The sequence below is a fragment of the Mauremys mutica genome, chromosome 5 (assembly GCF_020497125.1).
Source record: "Mauremys mutica isolate MM-2020 ecotype Southern chromosome 5, ASM2049712v1, whole genome shotgun sequence".
In the NCBI taxonomy this organism is placed as follows: domain Eukaryota; kingdom Metazoa; phylum Chordata; order Testudines; family Geoemydidae; genus Mauremys; species Mauremys mutica.
In genome coordinates this window covers 61500864-61521981 of record NC_059076.1, presented here as the reverse complement: position 1 = coordinate 61521981, position 21118 = coordinate 61500864, and the positions used below count along the sequence as shown (strand labels likewise).

At 40.2% G+C, this 21118-nt stretch overlaps 1 protein-coding gene and 1 long non-coding RNA gene across 3 annotated transcripts in view; one reads left to right on the top strand and one right to left on the bottom strand.

The window, feature by feature from the left end:
• Positions 1–9351, bottom strand: part of LOC123371311 — a 47298-nt gene extending 37947 nt beyond the window's left edge. Inside the window, exon 1 of one of the 2 annotated variants that reach the window (XR_006579757.1) lies at positions 9284–9351. This is a non-coding gene — a long non-coding RNA (uncharacterized LOC123371311). The remainder of the gene's footprint in view (positions 1–9283) is intronic. The other variant, XR_006579756.1, reaches the window with a different exon arrangement.
• Positions 1–21118, top strand: part of LRBA (LPS responsive beige-like anchor protein) — a 574974-nt gene that overhangs the window by 526481 nt on the left and 27375 nt on the right. The window contains exons 51-53 of the mRNA XM_045018763.1: positions 1450–1512; positions 4655–4810; positions 14560–14727. Of these exons, the coding sequence (XP_044874698.1) occupies positions 1450–1512; positions 4655–4810; positions 14560–14727 (387 nt within the window). The remainder of the gene's footprint in view (positions 1–1449; positions 1513–4654; positions 4811–14559; positions 14728–21118) is intronic.

Sequence of the window (21118 nt, the reverse complement as noted above, 5' to 3'; positions counted from 1 at the left end):
ATTCAGGAAAAAATATCTGGTGGATGTTCTAAAATTATAGAAGTTGCTTTGGTTTCTCCATATGCGTGCTAGTTGGTGATCTATTTACCAGCAACAAATGCCTTCAGACAGTTACCTCCATATTCTGTTCTCCAGACACGGCACAGCAGCACAGTAAGACAGGTTTCTGAGCCACTGTCATTGTATACTCTATCAGGCACTTCAGAATTGTTCTCTCTGTGCAGAGAGCCAGAGAAAACTCTACACTTCAAAAACTCCTTTGAGAGCTAGTACACTGACCACTACTGCCAGGCTATTGTGGAATGCCACATTTGAGGGAGCTGGATGTGTCTTCCTGGAATGGGAAGGAGCTGAAGTTAGCCTTGGCTGTCGTAACCTTCAAATCCAGTAGTAAGATTGGGTTTTGCATAGGTGTAAAACAACCTACAACTATTCCATATCTCCCACTGTGATCATAGCACTGTCCACAGGGAATACTTGCACTATGAGTCGTCATGACAAAGCATGTTTAGTTGGCAAGTAATCATTTGTCACTGACTACTATTTAAAATCCCACACCTGCCTCACTCAACCAATCTGGTGGCTTTATCAACCAGTTTATGACATCAGTGTCCAACAAAGCACATCTATACAGGGCTGGAACTGGCACTGTTTCATAAAATATTAATGTTTCATTGCAGCACTGCTGTTGAGTTGCATTTAAACTATGAAATCAATCTGATATTAAGTTTTATAATAAAGGTATGCTTTGTGAGGTAATTGGAGAAATGAGAGATGTTGCACCTATGATTTATTTATTATATTAGCTTCCACTTCCAAGAGGGTTTGGGGTTTTTTAACTGAGCTGTGGAAAACTAATATTGAAGTAAAATCCAGTAGGTAAATATTCCAGCGACATGCCAGGTGCTTGGACATTTAGACAAAATGTTGGTCTGCAGAATTATTTATTTAGTTTTATTAAAACTTGCAAATAAGTGTTTTTCAATGATAGATGAAACATTAAATATTGTGTCACTTGGAGATTTCTGTCTCCATCACAAACTGAAATTTTCTGAAAGATCCATTATGCTTTGCTGTTCAAAGCAGCCCTTTGAAGAGGGGGGAAAATAGTATTTGCTACAGTCAGCAGATGGTTGTCACATTTTGTTTTCAGTGCTCTTTACCACTTAATTTTGTTTTGTTGCGACATGAGAGGTTGCCAGTAAAGCATCTGCTATCACTTATGGCTCAGGACCTGAGCCGTTGATGAAGGCACACATTCAGGATAGCACTAATCTAAAATAAATGTTTAATAAGCAGCCCATGAAAGCGCCTGGAATTTTTTTTATTCAATCAAGAAAGAAACTTGAATGGTTAAACAGTTGCATATAGGGTTTGATTTATGATTTTTATGTGGCTCAACATATGAAAATAATGCTGACTTTTAAAATCTTCTTTCCTGAATTTCAGCTCATCAAGGTGCTGTACAGGACCAGCCATACCAGCTGCCAGTGGAAATCGATCCTCTCATAGGTCTGTCACTTTCTTCTCTCTTTGCGATTCATTAAGCTCTGTATGGTGGCCCTGAAGTGTAGATTACGGTTGTTTTTCACTTGCTGGTTGCTGCGAATGGAATTTTCCAGATAAACCATTTGCATGCAAATTGGAATGCAATGAGCTGTGGCTATGCTGGTATTTCATCAACTCCCCCTCGTTGGTTTGCCTAATTTGAACAGGCCTAGGACGTGTGTCAGTGAAAATTAATATGGATGCTGTAATAATGTGTGATTGAGAATGTGCATGAAGTACTGTCAGGATAATATTGGATCTTTTCATCACTCAGACTTGTTGATGAGCAGGAGCGAGGCACGTTATGATGAATTGGTGCACTGGTAATGTGATGGAGCTCCTTTGCTGAGGAAATTTTCATAATACCAGTGGGGTTCTTAACAGCACTGTGTTGTGAAAAATAAAACTGTGGTGCCAGGGTTTCATCATTAAAGGAGATCAATCCTTTCTTCATAGACCTGCTGTTCACGCTGAGGGGATTAATGCGTAATTGTAAAGCGGTTCCAAAGTTGAAATCTATTGCTCCGCCAGTTTTAGTGTTAAGATATTAGTATTCATTTTTCTAGGGCACTACAGTCTTTTGGATCACCATCAGTGGTTAAGTGTGTGTGTCCGTGTTTTTAAGGGGAGAGAAAAGAGTCTCACTTTCATTTAAATGAATCTTTATAATAAATGAGTGGTTTATTATAGTGGTGCTTTTCATATTAGCATAGTTGGTTCAGTTGTTTATACTATAAACCCTTATTTTTGGGTGGGAGAATTAAAATTTGGCTCTAATTCAGCATGATTTGTAACTTGGCACATGATGATTCTGCCTTGGAGGCACTTTAAAAACAAAACAAATTTGAAAAGAAATATTCCCTCATTTTTAATTTGAGAGGCTAATATATAAATATTTTTTTCTTTTTTATTTTTAGCCTCATAATTTTTCTGTTTTTTAAACTGACAATTTCAGGCTGATAGTTTATTGAATGAAAACATGAACTGACCAATTATAACTGCATTTAAAAACCAAGACTATTTACTTATTTTTAAATTATTTTTTTCCCTGACTGTCCACTATCATGTGCATGGTAGAGTGATATGATTTGTCTATCAAATAGCTAACTGCTTTTAAAAATTAATATGCACAGTAAATGGTTCACAGGAAGTGCACGTTGACCATTACCTAATTTTTATTTATACATTTATATTTAATTATTTATTTATTTATTTATTTATAAATGCCATTGTTTCTCAAAGTAATATAGTGCTCTCCATAGAGCATTTCTAGAGGTTGGTTTGTTGTTACTTAGTGGACCCAGCTGAGATCAAGGCCCCATTGTGTTAGGTACTGTCCAAACAAACAATAAGCAACAGTCCCTGCTCTGAATTGCATACAATAAGAGCAGGGGTCGGCAACCTCTGGCACGTGTCTCGTCAGGGTAAGTACCCTGGCGGGCTCCCACTAGCCACGGTTCACCGTCCAAGGCCAATAGGGGAGGCAGGAAGCTGTGGCCAGCACATCCCTTGCCCACGCCGCTTTCAGCCTCCCCCATTGCCCTGGGACGGCAAACCGTGGCCAGTGGGAGCTGCGATTGGCCGAACCTACCAATGCAGCAGATAAACAAACTGGCCTGGCCCACCAGGGTGCTTATCCTGGCGAGCCGCGTGCCAGAGGTTGCTGACCCCTGCAATAAGAGCATACAAGACCTCAAAGGTTAGGAAGTGTTATCATCATTTTACAGATGGGGAGCCAAGGCACAAAGAGATTAAAGGCCTGATCCAAATCCTTGTGAAGTCAATGGGAGCCTTTAAATGACTTGCTGTAGTCTGTGGCAGAAATGAACCCAGATCTCCTGAATCTGTTTAGTGCCTAAACTACAAAACCATGCTTTATCTCTTCTCAAATGGATCTTCTACAAATCCTCAGATGTGTGAATTTGTAATACCTGCAGTGTCCTATACACCAGTGTATAATCTCTTATACCTCACTTTTGGCAGGACTTGTAGTAGTGGCTTATAATTTACAACTTTAATCACTTGGGCTGAAACTTTCTGTCCCAGGTGCCTGTCTAGAGTTGAATTATTTTAGATGACTTCAGCCAAAACAGGTTAGCAGTTTCCAGTGAGGAGGCTAGTGAAAAATACATTATTTTGCCCAGGTTAAAAAATTCTGATGAGCTTTTCTTTGAAAAGCTCTGTTACCCTAATGCTTTGGAACAGGAGCTTGAAATTTGGCAAGGGGGTGGCCTTTTTGCTATCAATGTGCCGTTTGCTATCCACATGAATATCTGCCCAAATTTGGCCAAGTTATAAGCCTTTGAAAAACCATAGATTGTACATGCTCAGTAGAGCTGCCTTAGATTTTAGCAGCTAAATCCCCCCGCCCCAAAATCTGTCTGCAGTGAGCATGCTTCAGCACTAGATGTAGTACGCAGGATTTTCCCTGCATTCGCAGCTTTGGCCTGCTGCAGGCCAAGCTGAAGCTAGGTTCAGGCACCTGAACTGAGAACAGGGAGCCTGTCTTTCCTGTGCTTTCAGTAGCTCCCCTGCTGGGTCCAGGCAACATTAAGGAGGAAGCTGCCAATTGAAATGCAGAGGGAGCAAGAGCCAAACTTGCAGGTGGATGCAGGAGAGGGCGTACGTTGGGATGTGGCATTGGAGGGGGCACTGGGATGTGGCATTGGAGGGGGACAAAGATCCCATGGAGAGAAACTGGAACTGGGGTCCTGTGTGGATGAGAACGTAGATGAGGGAAAGGGCAGTTGGAGGTCAGGGTGGGGAAGAGACACGGGTAGGATGAGAAGCTGGGATTTTTAAATCAAGATTGGGTGGTTTTTCTAAAGAGGTGCTCTAGGAATTATTTTGGGGGCAGTTCTGTGGCCAATGTTGTACAGGAGGTTGGACTAGATGATTACCTTGGTGCCTTCTGACCTTGTACAATTAGATATCAAACAAGATGCAAGGAGTGTGGGTAACAAAATGAGATGGAGTGAGGTCGGGGAGGGGCAGCAATAAAATTAGTTTAGATACCTGCATATCAATTTGCAAAGGTGTTAGATTCAACAAACATAGATGCTAACAATGATGCTCCATCTCTCTTCTTGCACATTCTTCTCTTTAGCCAGCAATACAAGTATGCACAGGAGACAAATCACTGACCTGTTGGACCAAAGCATTCAGGTCCATTCCCAGTGTTTTGTCATCACCTCTGACAATCGTTATATCCTGGTTTGTGGCTTTTGGGACAAGAGTTTCCGTGTCTATTCTACTGATACAGGTTAGTGGAATCTTAACCAATGGAAAAACCTAGAAAGTACACATGTGTTTGAGGTGGGGAACATGGTACTGTTTTCCATTCACTATTACCCTGAAACATATTTGGGGGGGATGAGACTATATTTCTTCTTCAAAGAATGACAGGAATTATTATTAAATTCCTCCCACTCTATTCTGCATAGAATGCTATCAGGAGCAGAAGTAGTTGACTATTGCTTTGTGCATATTCATTTGTTTCTGAACACCTACGGGACACACTGAGCTTAATTCTACAGGTTCGCAAGAAAACCAATCTACTGAGTTTGTTTAAAGCTTTGCATACTAGGGGAATTAATTGTTTCTTGAGTGCTTACCTGAATGAAATTCTGTTCTGCTTTTTATATAATTGAGAAAAATATTTTAAGAAACACAGTAGAGCCCATTTGAAATAATACCAAAGTGTATAAGTGCAGTAACAGAGTGAAGTTGTTTGAAAAAAGAAAACGTCTCCAATTCTGAGGGTCTCAAAAGGTGCAATACAAAGATAGAAATGGACCCATTTAAAAGAATGAAGAATAAATCCTCTCACACAGTGTAAATTGGCCAATATGCAGGACCTCAGTTCTGTGGAAATGTGTGATCCCTGCAAACTGACAGTTACATCCATGTCTTGCTATGTTGAAGACAATCATGGAGTGTAAGAATCATGGAGGTACAGAAAAAGCATGTATGTTTTTCTTCCCATTCATTGCCTTATAATAGGAATAGCAATCTCATTGAAGGGTAGTTCCTTTGGATTAATGACCAGTTGAGGTTAATATGTCTGGGGCATCAACCCTTCCAGCAGATTATTATCCTATATGTTCTTCATCGTTGCTTAAATAGATTTGTTAATAATGTATTTCACACTTACCAAACCAAAATATTTTATAAAACAACAGAACAGTTGGATTGGACCCCCAGCATACTTTAGAGGTGGGGTATTCGTCATTGTGCAATTTAATATATGACTACTACTATAAATGAGAAGTTTACTGTATGTTGGCTGACGTCAATCCTTTACAGAGAACCTTCAGTTTAACAGTTCAGTCCTACGTTTTTAACCTTCTCTAAGTTTTTAGTGAAAGTCAGAAACGTGGTTTTAAAGAGATCTTTAGAGAAAATAACTAGGTATGATAAATATTCCGCACAATTTCTTGCCTTACATTCAAAATATATTGACTAATTTTTTCATTGTTGAAAAGTGAGCGCGTTTACTTTTAAGGCTAGCTGACTTCAGTGTCATGATGAGAAACTAATATTATTTTGGTAACTTATCTCCAAATGGCTTGTTAATTAAGTCATTGCAACTGTATTTAAGTCATAATCAGAGATTACTAGTTAACTTAATTCTGACATAACTGATTCTGATATGATTAAAAGCAAATTACTTATGCTTGCCAAGAAAGTTGTAAAACACCAGAAAGTTTTATCTATATTTCTTCAATTTGTTAATATCCAGCACACAAACAAAATCTGGCTGTAGTTTAATTTAAATAAATTCAGTTACAGGGGTTTTTTAAATATTAAAACAAAAGTATAGCAGTCAAATACCTTTTCTGAGCTTGGCGGAGCAGCAAGGGAAAAAGATGTGATCAGTAATGTATAATGGCAAGCTATCACAAGTGTTGAATTCAATTATATTTTAGCACTTAAACAAAAAAAGAACCTTTTTCTTATTAGATTTCAGGGGGTTTTGTAACAGGAAATACTTTTAACGTAAATCATGCTTTCTGGTTACAGCTAGTACAGCGGAGGCACAATAAAACTTTCCTCCAGTGGTGGGAATTATTTTCAGACAGTTTTTTAGATGCAGTAGTGCCGAGGCTTGAGTCTGAATTTTTTTATTTGTAGCACAGCTGTCAAATAAAACATTAACTAGAAAATTTGTTCTGTCAAAAAAAGGATATCCTAGTGCATATGGTAATATTTGATATTGCTGTGTGGAGAGGAGGATTGGTATTAAAGGAAATAAAAAAAGAGTTGAACTCTTATGAGATTCAGTAAGTAATTTAACAAAGATAAAAAGAAGCAGCGAATTTCTGTTTTGATGGTTCAGTTGTACTGAGTGAAGCTTAACCCCATGACAATAACATAGTAAAACTAGTAGGGCAGTGCAAACGTATGAGCAGCTGTCAAACAAATAAGTCTTGAAGAATGTTTGTTTTCTATAACAGAAACTAAAAACATCGAATATCGGGGGGGGGGGGGAATCTATTAAACTCATAGCTCTTTAAGAATAAACTTACTGTTTCAAAAATATAAATCACCCCAAGTAGTTGAATTACTGAGGGGATATAACTGGAAAATAGATGGTATAATTTAATCACAACAAAATTTAAAACACATAATTGATAAATAAATAGAAGGTTCAGGAAAAACTGTCTATTCTATGAGATTAAATATATTGCCTGAGATAAAGTTGTATGCTCTGTAAGTTTTTCACTGCTGCCTTCCAAGCTCTGCAGATCAATAGCTTTTGCTGACTAAAATGGTTCACCATCCAGCAATTTGGCCGAGACAAATACATGACCTGCGAACCTAAGTGAAGAACCCTCAGCACATGGGTAACTTCTGATGTCGCAGCACATTTAGAGCCAAAAGACAGTTTTAAATGGTATAATAAAACATAATATGGACTGGAGTCACCAAGTTATAGGAAAATTTTTGCTGCTTGGGTAAAGAGTATAACCTGCTGTGAGCCTGCAACAGTATTATGTCCCACTATCACGTTCAGTCACTTTTCAACCTCATGAAGAAATAATTTTTCATTATAAACATCAATTCCCCATTCATATATCCATTGTATAACTTTGCCTCCTTGATGGAATCATACAGGATAGAGATAGAAAGATGTATTAGATCAGTGTTTTTCCTTCTTAAAACAAGATTGTTTCCTATAGAAAGTAAACTTTCTAGTGCTTTGTCTATTCTACAGTAGTTTTAAAAGTCTCAAGTTGATAGGGTTTCCTCCCACCACAGTCCATGGGAGATTTTTCGAGCCAAATACATCTTGCTGGCAATTTTTTGATAGCTTAAATTGTCCTTTTCTTACACTCATCCCATTACCTCACCCCTATATACCACACTATATATATATTCCAGGGGTCGGCAACCTCTGGCACGTGGCCCTGGCAGGCCAAGGCAGTTTGTTTACCTGCCACGTTGGCAGGTTCGGCGGACCGCAGCTCCCACTGGCCGTGGTTCACCGTCCCAGGCCAATGGGGTGGCGGGAAGCTGTGGCCAGCATATCTCTCGCCCGTGCCACTTCCCGCCACCCCCATTGGCCTGGGATGGCGAACTGTGGCCAGTGGGAGCTGCGGTCCGCCGAACCTGCCAACGCGGCAGGTAAACAAACAGGCCCGATTCGCCAGGGTGCTTACCCTGGCAAGCCGCGTGCCAGAGGTTGCCGACCCCTGATATATCCCGAGGTGTTTATATATATATATAAATAAATAAAGGCAGGAAGCAATAACTACAGTGGAGAAAACCTAACAAAAAAATCAGAAGGGTGCAAACACCTGTGGGATATATATATATATATATCCCTCCCTCACAGGTGTTTGCACCCTTCTGATTTTTTTGTTAGGTTTTCTCCACTGTAGTTATTGCTTCCTGCCTTTAATCTTTTATTATAAATCTGTCCTTCCAGCCCTTTTTTCTGAACTCTCTCTCTAGTGTGTCATTAGTTTTGTTTTAATTTTTTTTGCAAAACTGAATGCAATAATCCAGGTGCAGTCACAGCAGAAACAGTATAGGTAAGAACTATGAACTGTTATCTTCCACCTGCATGACTTAATCTTTTATTTATGCAGTCCTAAACTGTACACTCTTTCTTCCTCTCCTCTCCTCTCCCCGACACTTTATCATGGTACAAAGTCATGTCTCCCCCTACTATCATCCCTAGGTCAATTCAGTGTTGCAGCTTCCCACATTTCTCCTTATATTGATATAATATGTTTCAGGATAGTTTTGTTTTTTTAACTCCCAATTTATCATCATTTCTAAGTTTAATTAATATCCAGTTTCTGCTTGATCATTAGTTTTTCTACGTTATCATTGATGAGAGTGTTAAATATATCCTATCTCTATATGGTCTGCTATTAACAGATTCCAGTAGCCCCAGCAAGATGGATGCTGGTGCCTACACCCTCACTTTATGGAGCTTTTTCTCTTACCAAATCTCCCTCCCTCTATGTGAGGGTCTTCAGAGGGCCGTTATAGTTAGCCTTATAAGTGTTCGCTCACACATATAAACCCAACCCGCATGAACATACACATACGCACACTTATGAAAATGTGGCCCTGTTAAGTTAAGGATAAAAAGTAATAAGCATATTCATATTTTTAAAGATCCATGAATTGCACATTTTTCACTGTCTAAGTAAAGTTGAGTTTATCTAGGTTTTCCTTTCATGTTCATTTTTACTTATCTATTGATGGCTTGAATACTTACACAACAGACAGAAACTTTGCTTGTCAGGTATGTCTTTTGAGCTTTTATGGGCATTGCAAGTGTTCTCTGTTGTGTATTTGGTTGTCATGGTTTTTGGTTCCTATGGTAACTGAGTTAGATTATTAGGGGATAGCTCAGCCAGCTTCAGTCGGCTGGGTGAGTTCTCTGAGTCTGTAAATAAAATGGTGGTTTTGTTAGCTGTCTGCTGTCTGGCCTCAAGTGGTTTCTTCCTAAACCGGCTGCCCCCAAGGATATAACAAGTGGCGACGATGGATGGGATCCTGGTGCTGCTCCAGTAACAGAAGGAAGTAGAAGTCAAGGTACAAAACAAACAAATAAAAATACTGCTTGTTTGCACTGACTGTGAAAGTGAAACTAAAATCATGGCTACTCTGACCAGGCCACTGGAACCTTTTGATGAGAATATAGAGCAGTGGCATGTGTATACTGAGCGTTTTGAGCTTTTTGGTATTGCAAATGACATTACAGAAACAAAGAAGGTGCCAATATTCTTAAGTGTTGTAGGGGCTAAAACCTACTCCCTGCTACGCAGCTTACTACACCCTGTTAAGCCTGAGACTAAATCTTACAGTGACATTGTGGAAATCCGGGGGTCCCATTTCTCCCCAAAACCACTGGTAATTGCTGAAAGATATAGGTTCCACAAAAGAGACCAAAAGGAAGATGAAACAGTTGTACAATTTGTAGCCATTTTAAAAAAGCTAGCAGAACACTGTGAATTTAAAGAGATGTTAAATGATGCCCTGCGTGACAGGTTAGTGTGTGGCCTGTACAGTGAAGCTATACGGAAGCGCCTACTGACAGAGGCTCATCTTACCTTACAGAAGGCTGTTGATATTGCTGTGTCCATGGAACTGGCTACAAGGGAGGCGCAATACATCGGTGCATCCCCTAGGGTGAAAAAAGTGTCACAAGAACTGACCCACAAAACGGTGCAGAGTCAAGAATGTTACCGCTGTGGTAAGCCGGGTCACCAGGCATCGGAATGCTGGTGTAAGGACCTGGTGTGTCGACACTGTGGCAAAAAGGAGGCCTGTGGTCTGGCCGACAAAAAGAGGAACCTTGCATACCCTAGAGCAGACCCAGGATGATCAAGGTGACACCTCAGCGCAAGAGAAAGTGCCACTGCATGTTTTGTCTTTGGCAGTGGGCTCACATGAATACTGGGTAACCCCGTTATTGGATGGCAAACGTATACGCATGGAACTGGACACCGGTGCAGCCATCTCACTGATCTCCGAGACTGTGTATAAAGAAAAGCTACAGCATCTTCCGCTTAAGGCAACAAAAACTGTTCTGAAGACGTATACGGAAGAAGCTGTGCCTATGCTGGGCACTATTGATGTTAAGGTGGAGCTCAATGGACAGGTGGCTAAATTGCCACTGTTTGTGGTGAGAGGTAACTACCCAGCCTTAATGGGTAGGTCTTGGCTTGGGAAGATTCAACTGAACTGGGCAGAAGTGCACCGGATGACTAAAGAAGAAACCAGTCTAACCCCTATACTAAGGAAACATGCTGCTGTTTTTGGAGATGATTTGGGAAGTATGAAGGGAATCACTGTGACATTGAACATTAACCTGACAGTCCACCAAAATATCTGAAAGCCCGAACTGTGCCATATGCCATCAGGCCAAAAGTTGAAGCAGACCTGGAGCGCCTGGTCACCAATGGAGTCCTAATACCAGTTACCCATAGCTCATGGGCCACTCCTATCGTTCCAATAGTGAAGAAAGATGGCTCTCTCCGGATTTGCGGTGATTTTAAAGTCACTGTCAACCCAGTGTTGTGTGCAGAGCAATACCCGCTTCCCCGCATCGATGACCTCTTCACAGGCCTGGCTGGGGGACAAAAGTTCAGTAAGATTGATCTGAGTGAAGCATATTTACAGATGCACGTCGATGAAAAGTCCCAAGAGCTGTTGACTATTGTGACTCATAAGGGGCTTTATCGATACTGCCGCCTACCCTTTGGAATAACATCTGCTCCCACCCTGTTCCAGAGGGCTATGGACCAGATCTTGTGTGGCTTGTCAGGAGTTCAGTGCTATCTGGATGATATCCTGGTCACTGGAAGAAATGAAGAGGATCACTTAAAGAATTTAGAGGCTACCTTACAAAGACTGGAAGAGTATGGCCTACGAGTTCGCAAAGACAAGTGTGAATTCTTCAAGCCCTCTGTTGAATATTTGGGACACATCATTGATTCTGCAGGTCTTTATAAGGCCCCTGCAAAAGTTAAAGCTATTGTGGAGGCTCCCCCACCTCGAAATGTAAGCCAGCTGCGCTCGTTTCTAGGACTACTGAACTACTATGGAAAGTTCATCTCACAGTTAGCCACACTGCTAAAACCACTTCATGAGCTCCTTGGGCAGAACAAGGCCTGGAAGTGGACTGAAGCCTGTGATGTTGCATTTAACAAAGCTAAGGATGCATTGCTAAATTCTGAAGTTCTAACGCACTTTGATCCATCCTTACCCCTACAATTGGCCTGCGATGCCTCTCCTTATGGAGTGGGAGCAGTCGTGTCACACATTATGCCTTCGGGAGAAGAGAGACCTATTGCTTTTGCTTCACGCACTCTAAGCAAAGCAGAAACTAACTACGCCCAAATCGAACGTGAGGCATTAGGAATTGTTTTTGGAATTCGGAAGTTTCATCAGTACCTGTTTGGGCGAAAGTTTACTCTTCTCACAGACCATCGACCTCTGATGTCAATTTTTGGACCCTACACAGGCATTCCCCCATTAGCTGCTAGTCGTATGCAACGTTGGGCATTCAGCGCACACATATGAAATCAAATATCGGAAATCCACTCTGCACGGCAATGCAGATGGCCTCTCAAGGTTGCCTTTGCCGGTCAAACATCAAGATAGTGCCCAAAAGGAAATCTTCTACTTTGAACAGGTAGAGAATACACCCATCACTGCTACTCAGATAAAGAAGGCAACCCGCGTTGACCCAGTATTGTCCCAAGTTATGGACCTGGTGATGCATGGAAAATCTCGACAAACCTCTCCGGTCTCATCTGACCTTGTTCCCTACATGTCCAGTAGGACGGAGTTATCGGTCCAATCTGGTTGGTTGTTGTGGGGGAGACGTGTCATTATTCCACCACCACTGAGATCACAGCTGTTAGAACAGCTACATTCTGGTCACTGTGGAATAGTGCGCATGAAGGAAATTGCACGAAGCTATTTTTGGTGGCCTGGATTGGACAGTGCTATTGAAGAGAAGGCAAAAGCTTGTATGTCATGTCAGGGTGTGAGGAATGCACCCCAGTGGGCATTCCTACGCCCATGGGACTGGCCTGAAAACCCGTGGCAACGTATTCATGTTGACTTTGCTGGCCCCCTTGAAGGAAGCATGTTCTTGGTGGCAATAGATGCCCATTCTAAATGGTCAGAAGTCTCTATAATGCAGTCCACTACTGCAGAGAGTACTATCCAAAAACTACGAGGACTCTTTAGTCGTTTTGGTCTGCCAGAACAACTTGTGAGCGACAACGGACCGCAGTTTGTCTCTCAGGAGTTTCAAAATTTTATGAAGGCAAATGGGATACACCACATCACGTCAGCACCATATCATCCATCCACCAACGGATTAGCTGAAAGATTTGTGCAGACAATGAAAAACGCTTTGAAATCAGCAAGGGGACAACACTCCATTCAAAAGCGTCTGGATACCTTCTTACTTTCCTACCGAAACACACCTCATGCTACGACCCACGCATCTCCGGCCTTTCTAATGATGGGACGACAGCTGCGCACTTGCTTTGATCTGCTGAAACCTTCTGAACCCAGACAAACTGTGCAACATCAGCAGCAATATCAAGTCATCAGACGGGCACCCAGAGCAAAAGACCGAACCTTTAGCCCGGGACAGCCAGTTTTGGCTTGGAATTATACTTCCAGAGCTAAATGGGTCCCGGCCACAGTCATCACTCAAACAGGACCTGTTTCCTACACAGTCCGGACTGCAGAGAATCTTACCTGACGGTGACATGTAGATCAGCTGTTGCCAGGTCATGCCAGTCCTCAGGACACATCTGCAATTGAGGGGTCTGACTTCACCTCTTCTGGTGAGACACCGAATCACCTATTCCTGACTGTCCTCCTCCATTACTGCCGGCGGCTGAGATGCCCCTTTGCCCAGCACGAGCTGATACCACCTCCTCACCCGTTCGTGCTGCGGACCCTGAGCCCATGGTACTTTCGGGTGCAACAACACCAGAAGTTCGCTGTAATCCACCTAGAGACAGAAGGCCTCCTCATCGGCTGGATCTTTAGCTAGGGCGAACCCACGGTTATGGGGCAAAATAATCCCCAGGGTTTAGCCGGGAATGGAGGCAGTCTACCCTCCTTCTCTAGTCTAGTGTGTGTTTTATTTAGGGCATGTTCTTATTAGGGGGGGAGGAATATGTTGTGTATTTGGTTGTCATGGTTTTTTGTTTCCTATGGTAACTGAGTTAGATTATTAGGGGATAGCTCAGCCAGCTTCAGCCGGCTGGGTGAGTTCTCTGAGTCTGTAAATTAGCTGTTAGCTGTCTGCTGTCTGGCCTCAAGTGATTTCTTCCTAAACCGGCTGCCCCCAAGGATATAACATTCTCAAAGGTAAGAAAGCTGGTAGAAATGGTTGGCTAGTATATTAAATGTGATGGAGAAACTAAAGCAGAAGTTCAATTTTATACAGATTTTCTGAATTGTTTGCATTTTTTGTAATTAAATAAATGCTCAAAGAGCTGATTATGTTTCATTTTCCATGTCACATTCACAATTCCCTATTTCCTAACTGTTCTGGAGCCTCTATGCACTGTCATCAGATATACATTTTTAACTGCTACTTTCACCAGTAAACTGCATTAAAATAAATTCCGTCATTGCAGATTTATGTTATTGTGTTTCTTTATTCTATATATTTAAACTCATGACTGCAACATGAATTTAAATATATAGAATAATGAAACATACTGGCTTGGCAGGATTTAGAGTAAGATACAAATATGTAATCGATTCTTATTCACTCTGTGCCCCTATACAGACTGCTGCATTCTTAAATAATTTCCATCCCATCAGGACATAAAAAATTGACACATGAATTTGTTTTTCACAACCAACAGCAATTGAAGTTTTGTATCTAGACTTTCTTTTATAAACATTGCTCATGAAAGTACCACTAAAACATATTGTAATATGTTTAGTAAAGTCTATAAAAAATCATTAACAGGATGTTTTAAACTTAGATTTTATATGTTTCAGGTAAACTAATACAAGTAGTGTTTGGGCACTGGGATGTTGTCACCTGTCTCGCCCGCTCTGAATCCTACATTGGAGGAAATTGTTACATTCTCTCAGGATCACGTGATGCAACACTGTTGCTCTGGTACTGGAATGGCAAAACCAATAGCATTGGTGATAACTCAAGTGGTAAGTAAAACCTATATTATGCGTAAACTGCATGTGGCATGAGATAACAGTCATTACAGAAGTACTCAGTGCTTTTCGTAAAACTAAAATCAAAGTACAACGTTTTTAGTATTTATATGGAAGTTTAAACAGTGCTTGCTTTGACCACATAAATATATTGTAGAACCACAATACTGGCTCCTTACAATAACTTTGTGAGATACTTAACATTACAAGTTCAATTTTGCCTCTCATCCTTTTGACTTGATATTTTGCAGGCTTTACCGTTAGATCTGCAGAGAATTATTTTTTTTAAACAGATCAACTGGACATTCAGTTTTGGAAGGTGTTGGTTTTTTTTTTAAATAAACACTTTAACATTACCCATTCAGTGAAGATTGTTCTTTATAAGTTCTTGTATAATAAATTCAAAAATATGCATACATGTGTAGATTCAGACACCTTTACTCCCATTGAGTAGTATCTTACCTTCCAATCAAAATACTCATGGAGTTAGCTACTAGTTAGTGGGGGTAAGGATGTCAGAATCTGATACACAATGACTCGTGCAAAATAATAATAATGATAATTACTTGGGGTCCTCAAAAGATAATAGGCTTAAGACACCTAGGTGGTTTTTGGTTGGTTGGTTGGTTGGTTTGTTTTTTTAAGTATTAGGCGCCAAAAAAAAAGACTTTTTTCTATCTAGTATAATTTATACTTGTTCACATGGAAACAAGACACAATTGGTTCTAAACCATCAATCTGAAGTATAATTAAATAAGAATCACATGTCTTTTTTCAGTTATTTGCAAGATTTGTGGTTCAACTAACAAATCTAGAACTTTTTTTCCCCCCCTAAGACTGGTTGGTTTTGGAATTATTTACTCTCAGTATTTGACTTTCTGAGAGCTCAGTGATGTATCTGAGTGTTTGTGAAATAAGTTCATAAAGTCCACAAACTGCTTAGATTGTGGCCCAGGTAGATTACAAAATCTGCAGGCATAGCATGAATAGGCTACCAACGTATTTTAAATAGGTTGATTCAAGGAACAGAAAAGCTTCATGGATGCACCCAGCATAGTTTTATAAGTTCCTTAAAATAAATAGCTTTGGTTGAAGGAGAACAGAATCTTTGTGGGCACAATATGCATAGATTGCAATCTGATGGTCAGGGAAACGACAAACACTGCACTCTTCTTGCAGTGCTTATAAATTTAGGAAACCCCAAGTAGTCTTGTTCAAGGAACTTAAAAGTTTTACAGGCCCATCAGGTAGAACTTTAAATTCTAGGAAGCAAAGCAGTCCTCTTCAGAAAACACTTTAGTAATTTACTGCTATGAAGCATTCAAGATTTGCAAGAGTTGCCTTCTATGTTTACAGGGTCCACAAGTGCAGCCCATTCTTTACAGATCTGCAACCCCATCCTGTGGAATTTATGAACTCTATGCTAATTACTTCGCTTCCATGCACACAGGTCTTTCCTACAGTGTTTTCAAGATCTTCAGGCTGTAGGCTCCATTCTGATAATTACAAACCACTTACTACAGTGGGACTTAGCACCTCTAACGGCCAGTCTATGTCCATGGATTTTGTAAATCCATTAGATATCTCTTTTAATGTTAAGTACATTCTCAGAGTTCCTTATTCCAGGATTTGTAAAGTTTACATGCTACTCCAGTAAACTGATAGACTTCATACATTTAAAGGCTCAGTGTTTAGAAACTTAGGCCTGGTCTACACTAAGGGCGGGGGTTGAACTAGGGTACGCAAGTTCAGCTACGCGAATAGCGTAGCTGAACTCGAAGTACCCTAGTTCGAACTACTTACCCATCCAGACGCCGCGGGATCGAAGTCCGCGGCTCCAAGGTCGACTCCGCCACCGCCGTTTGCAGTGGTGGAGTTCCGGAGTCGACCGGAGCGCGCAGGGAGTTCGAACTATCGCGTCTAGATTAGACGCGATAGTTCGAACTCCGAGAAGTCGAACTCACCGCGTCGACCCGCGCGGCAAGTGTAGCCAAGGCCTTAGAAGAGAAGCTGATGTAGATAAGCTGAGGTAACTTCATGACCTATTCCTTTTAGTGTTCACAAACCTCATAATCTCGGAAAATAGTTAATTTTAGGACTGAGCATTTACAAGGTCTGCAGGTAAACTGGAAGTGTTTTTACTCACCTGAGGTATTTCTTGTAAATTACAATAAGCTCCTGAGGATCCAAGTCCTATTTAGGGCATAAGGCCTCTGCTCACCCTTGACCTTAGTCACAAATCAATTCTCAGAGCTGATTTCCAGTAAGGGGCTAAACATGATTCTCTGAGCAGGATTCGACGATTCCCCAAAATTCTCGGACACTCCAAGATCGCTCTGTGAGATTAGTGCTTGTCTCTCCTCCATCCCAGCTATGTCCAAAAGGGCCAGATGGGTGGGGAATAGGGAGACACTTGGCACCCCCCTCTAGATCAAATTAACTATAAAATGTACTACATGGCAGGCAGGTATAGAATAAAACTAATTTATATCTTGCTACAGTGCTACCCAGTGTTACACCTGAGAATCACCTATTTCATTCAATAGAGGTTACACGGATGTAACTGAGGGCAGAATTTGACCCTATGCAAATAACATTTGAAAAAGATATCAACTATAGTGCTATCAAATGTTGCAAAGAATGAAGTTAAAAACTGTATATAGACATTTATACTGTGCTCATCATTGTGGTATCTCTTCCATTGATGTAGCCAGAATTGATTTAAACTTTCATGTGGCCTCTTAAAAATGAAAAAACCTAAATCATAGTTCAGGAAAAAAGATTTGTGCAGCTGAAACAACACCCTCCACATCTGTTAAGATAGAATTAAGACTAAATATCCCTTAAAGATGTAATTACGGATGTATACTGAGACATGAAAACAACAAAAAGTGTATCCATTTCAAATTTTAATTGCTTGAAGGCAAAAAAGGAAGCAATTATCAGAAATTCCAATCCATCCTTGCTTCCAGTGAGATGGATATAGATGAAAGACCTTGTGGCTCACATGCCCATCCAGGTGGATGACTGGAGCACGCAGTCCTAATGCATATCTAAACCAAATGAGTGTGGACCAACCGGAAAGTCAGAGGATCAGCCTTAATTAATTCTGGTGGTGGGGAAGGTTTCCTCAATTTCATCTCTCCCAACCAGCTGCGTAAGGAAGAAGAGGGTTCCCCTCACATTGCTATCCACTTTATCCAGGACCACCTGATGGTGTCTCTTCCTTCCACTGCCAGTCCTGTCAAAGCTCCACCTGATAGGTGGGCATAATAGCTGCTAGATATTTCTGTTTGACACCTCGATCGATTGGTCCTTCAGCCCTCATATAGATTGCGCCGATCACAACACGTCTTCCATTCGTCTTGTATCCTGGCCTTCTGTCTCCATGTGCGGCCATGTCTTTTCACGATAAAATCGTCCCGTCTTTTTGGAGGTTGGCCGGGTGGTGATTTCCAACAACAATACTTTCTATTTAGACTTGTTAATGGTTATTTCTTAATATTTATATTGTAGTTGTGCCTAGAAGCCCTATCAGCAATTGGAGCCCCTTGTTGCTAGGCCTTATACAATGAAAAGACAGCACCAACAAGCTTACAATACAGTGGTCTAAATTCATTGTAGGTGTAACTTTATTGACTTCTGTGTCTAGTCAAAACCATCTATAAGGGAAACCCAAAAGACATGTTTCTGTCCAGTTCTGATTCTATCAGAAATGTGAGAACTCCAGCCTGGCCACTGAAAGAAAAGAGCAACAAGTATATGACTGTCTATTTTTTTGTGTCAGAGATTTATAGACACTGATCCTGTAAGTGACTCTGCACAGGCAAACACCTGCATGGTCATGGAGCACCACTGAAGTTAGTGGGTTCCACCCACATAGTCATATGCAGGATTGGCGCTATGCATATTAATCGTTTCATCTGTTATTCCTTGGTCTTTTGTATTGAAAGCTTCTGATCTGTTACCACAAAGTAGTTTTTATAAAACAGCAGCACTGCTTCCCTTCTTCCCCACTAACCTACTCCTCCTCTAACCGCCTCTCAGTGGACCAATATGACTTAATTCTCCCTTCACACATTCCCACCAGATAGCAACTAGATCAGCCCTCCACCAGTGACATTTCACCTAAGTTGCTTGATTTTATTTCATTACTTCAGGAAGCATTGAGCTCTGGCTGCCTTTGTTAATGTTTTAAAATAGTACTTAACCCAAGCTGACAAGCCATTATGCTTGTGGCATAGTTAATAAATAAATGTTCCATTTGATTATTTATATCAAAATATTTATAAAGAATAATTTTCCATCAGTAACTGCTCAGCCATAAATCTACTGCATGGGAAAATTCTTCATCTTTTTGTTTTACAGAAGAAATGTGTTACCAAAATAGATATTATTTAAACTTATTTATATATTTTCTTTTTTAAATTTTATGTTAAGTCCTGTTCCTGTGTCTGCTTGTTTTGGCTGAATCATCAACTAACTTTCTTTCTTTCTTTCTTTCTTGTACTAAAGTTGTTATATGTGGGGATATACAGCAGTTTGAGAGACATAGGTGAAGATGGATGGATGTTAGTCTGAAACTGTATTTACTTAGGTTTTTTAATGCAAAATTCTGCCTAGCTGTCATATTCCCTATGTTAGTGCTGAAAAAGGTTACTGTATAAAACTTAACTTGAACTAATCACTGATGAAATGTATTATACTCCTACATTATGAATGCAGTACTATAGGAAAAGAGCATAGACAATTGTCAACAACTTAAGTCATTGGGAAAAGACTACAAGTAACAATATACAGAGGTCTGCAGTTCATTCAGGCTCTTTATTTGTAGGTAATTCAATAAAAATTTAATAAATTAGCCTTTCTTGCTGACTAGTTAATAAACAGCAAAAAAAAAAATTAGTTGGATGGGAACTGGATTTTCTGTTTCATGGGAAATTCTGCAAGTTCACTTTTTTTTTCTGCTCTAAATGGAATGAAAACATTTTTTTAAAAAATATTTCTGGCAAGTCTGGCAAATTTAAAGAAATTTAAAAATTTCCCAAGTCAATCAGAACATTTCATTACAATAAAATAAAAAAATGTTTCATTCTGATTTTGACATTTTTTAAATAGAAATATTTTTATAATCTAAAATAAGATATTTGAAAATTAAAAGTCATTTGTACAAGTGCTTTGTGTCAGGCTATTTTTTAAATGAAATTTTGTCAAAATTGACACGCTTCTGCTAGCTGTCTTGCTTTTGATGAATTGGCATCTTCTAATGGAAAAATTTCCAGCAAGCACTAAAAATGACTAATAGTGGAAACAGATCTGAAGTAACTATTGCATCTTTTAAGAAAGTCCTGAGACTTATCACATTCTCTTGAGTAACTAGTAGATGTGTGACAGAAACAACCGTCACTTGCGGCAAAGTTAAGGGGAGGAAAAGACAAGTTATTTACTTATGTGAGGTTAGCTTTCAATGTATTTAGAGACTCTTATCTAAAAACAAGAAAACATTTGTGAACATCATTTAAACTTTTTGGAAAAAGGCCAGTGGTGATGTTGATACCATATAGCCATTGCAGTCAGGGCTCCCGTTTTTTTTGTTGTTGTTTGTTTTTACACAAGCTGCTAATAGTAAATAGCTATGCAGGTGTTTTTAAAAATTACACCTCATATGGGTGAAATTCACTCTGACATACAGGGCCAGCCTAAGGCCTTCTACACCACTTTAGCCTGGTCTTGAGGCTGTGTGGAGTGGCACTGGATGTAGTGATGTTGCAAAGATGCCGGTGAACTGCAGAAAGGGGAGGATGGGGGGTGAGGTTTCTGTGCACATTAGTTAGTGCAGAGTGTGACAGTTGAAGTGCATCAAAAGAAGGGATGACAGGATTCTTTTACAAATGGTGTGCAAAGATTACACCAAATACTGCTCCAACTTGTACACTGGAGTGGCAGCAGCCATGGTGTTGGGAGAGGTTGGTTACAGCCCACACCAAGTCTTAGATTGGGGGATTGCCTGTTACCATTACAATTCTTCCATCCACCACATTCTTAACTCCCACACAGGCCAATTAAGGTAGTGAAGTGAATTTCACCTTCCGTGCCTAGAACAGTTGTAATTTCTGCATTATAATTATTCTGTCTGAGGTTCCATATGTTTCAGTTAGGTATAGAGTGTGAATTTTATTGCCTTATGTATTTAATGTGCTTATAAAAAAAAGTTTGTATTGTTGAACTCTCAACGGAGGGCTTTTCTGTCATCCTGTGCAGCCCTCTTGTAGATGGAGAGAACCTTCTACTGTTGCTTTCAAATTTCCTGTGGATATATTTACAATTATTTTGAAGCTTTCCTATTGTAAAAGACATGAAAGCATGTCTACTTTGGAAATTTGAT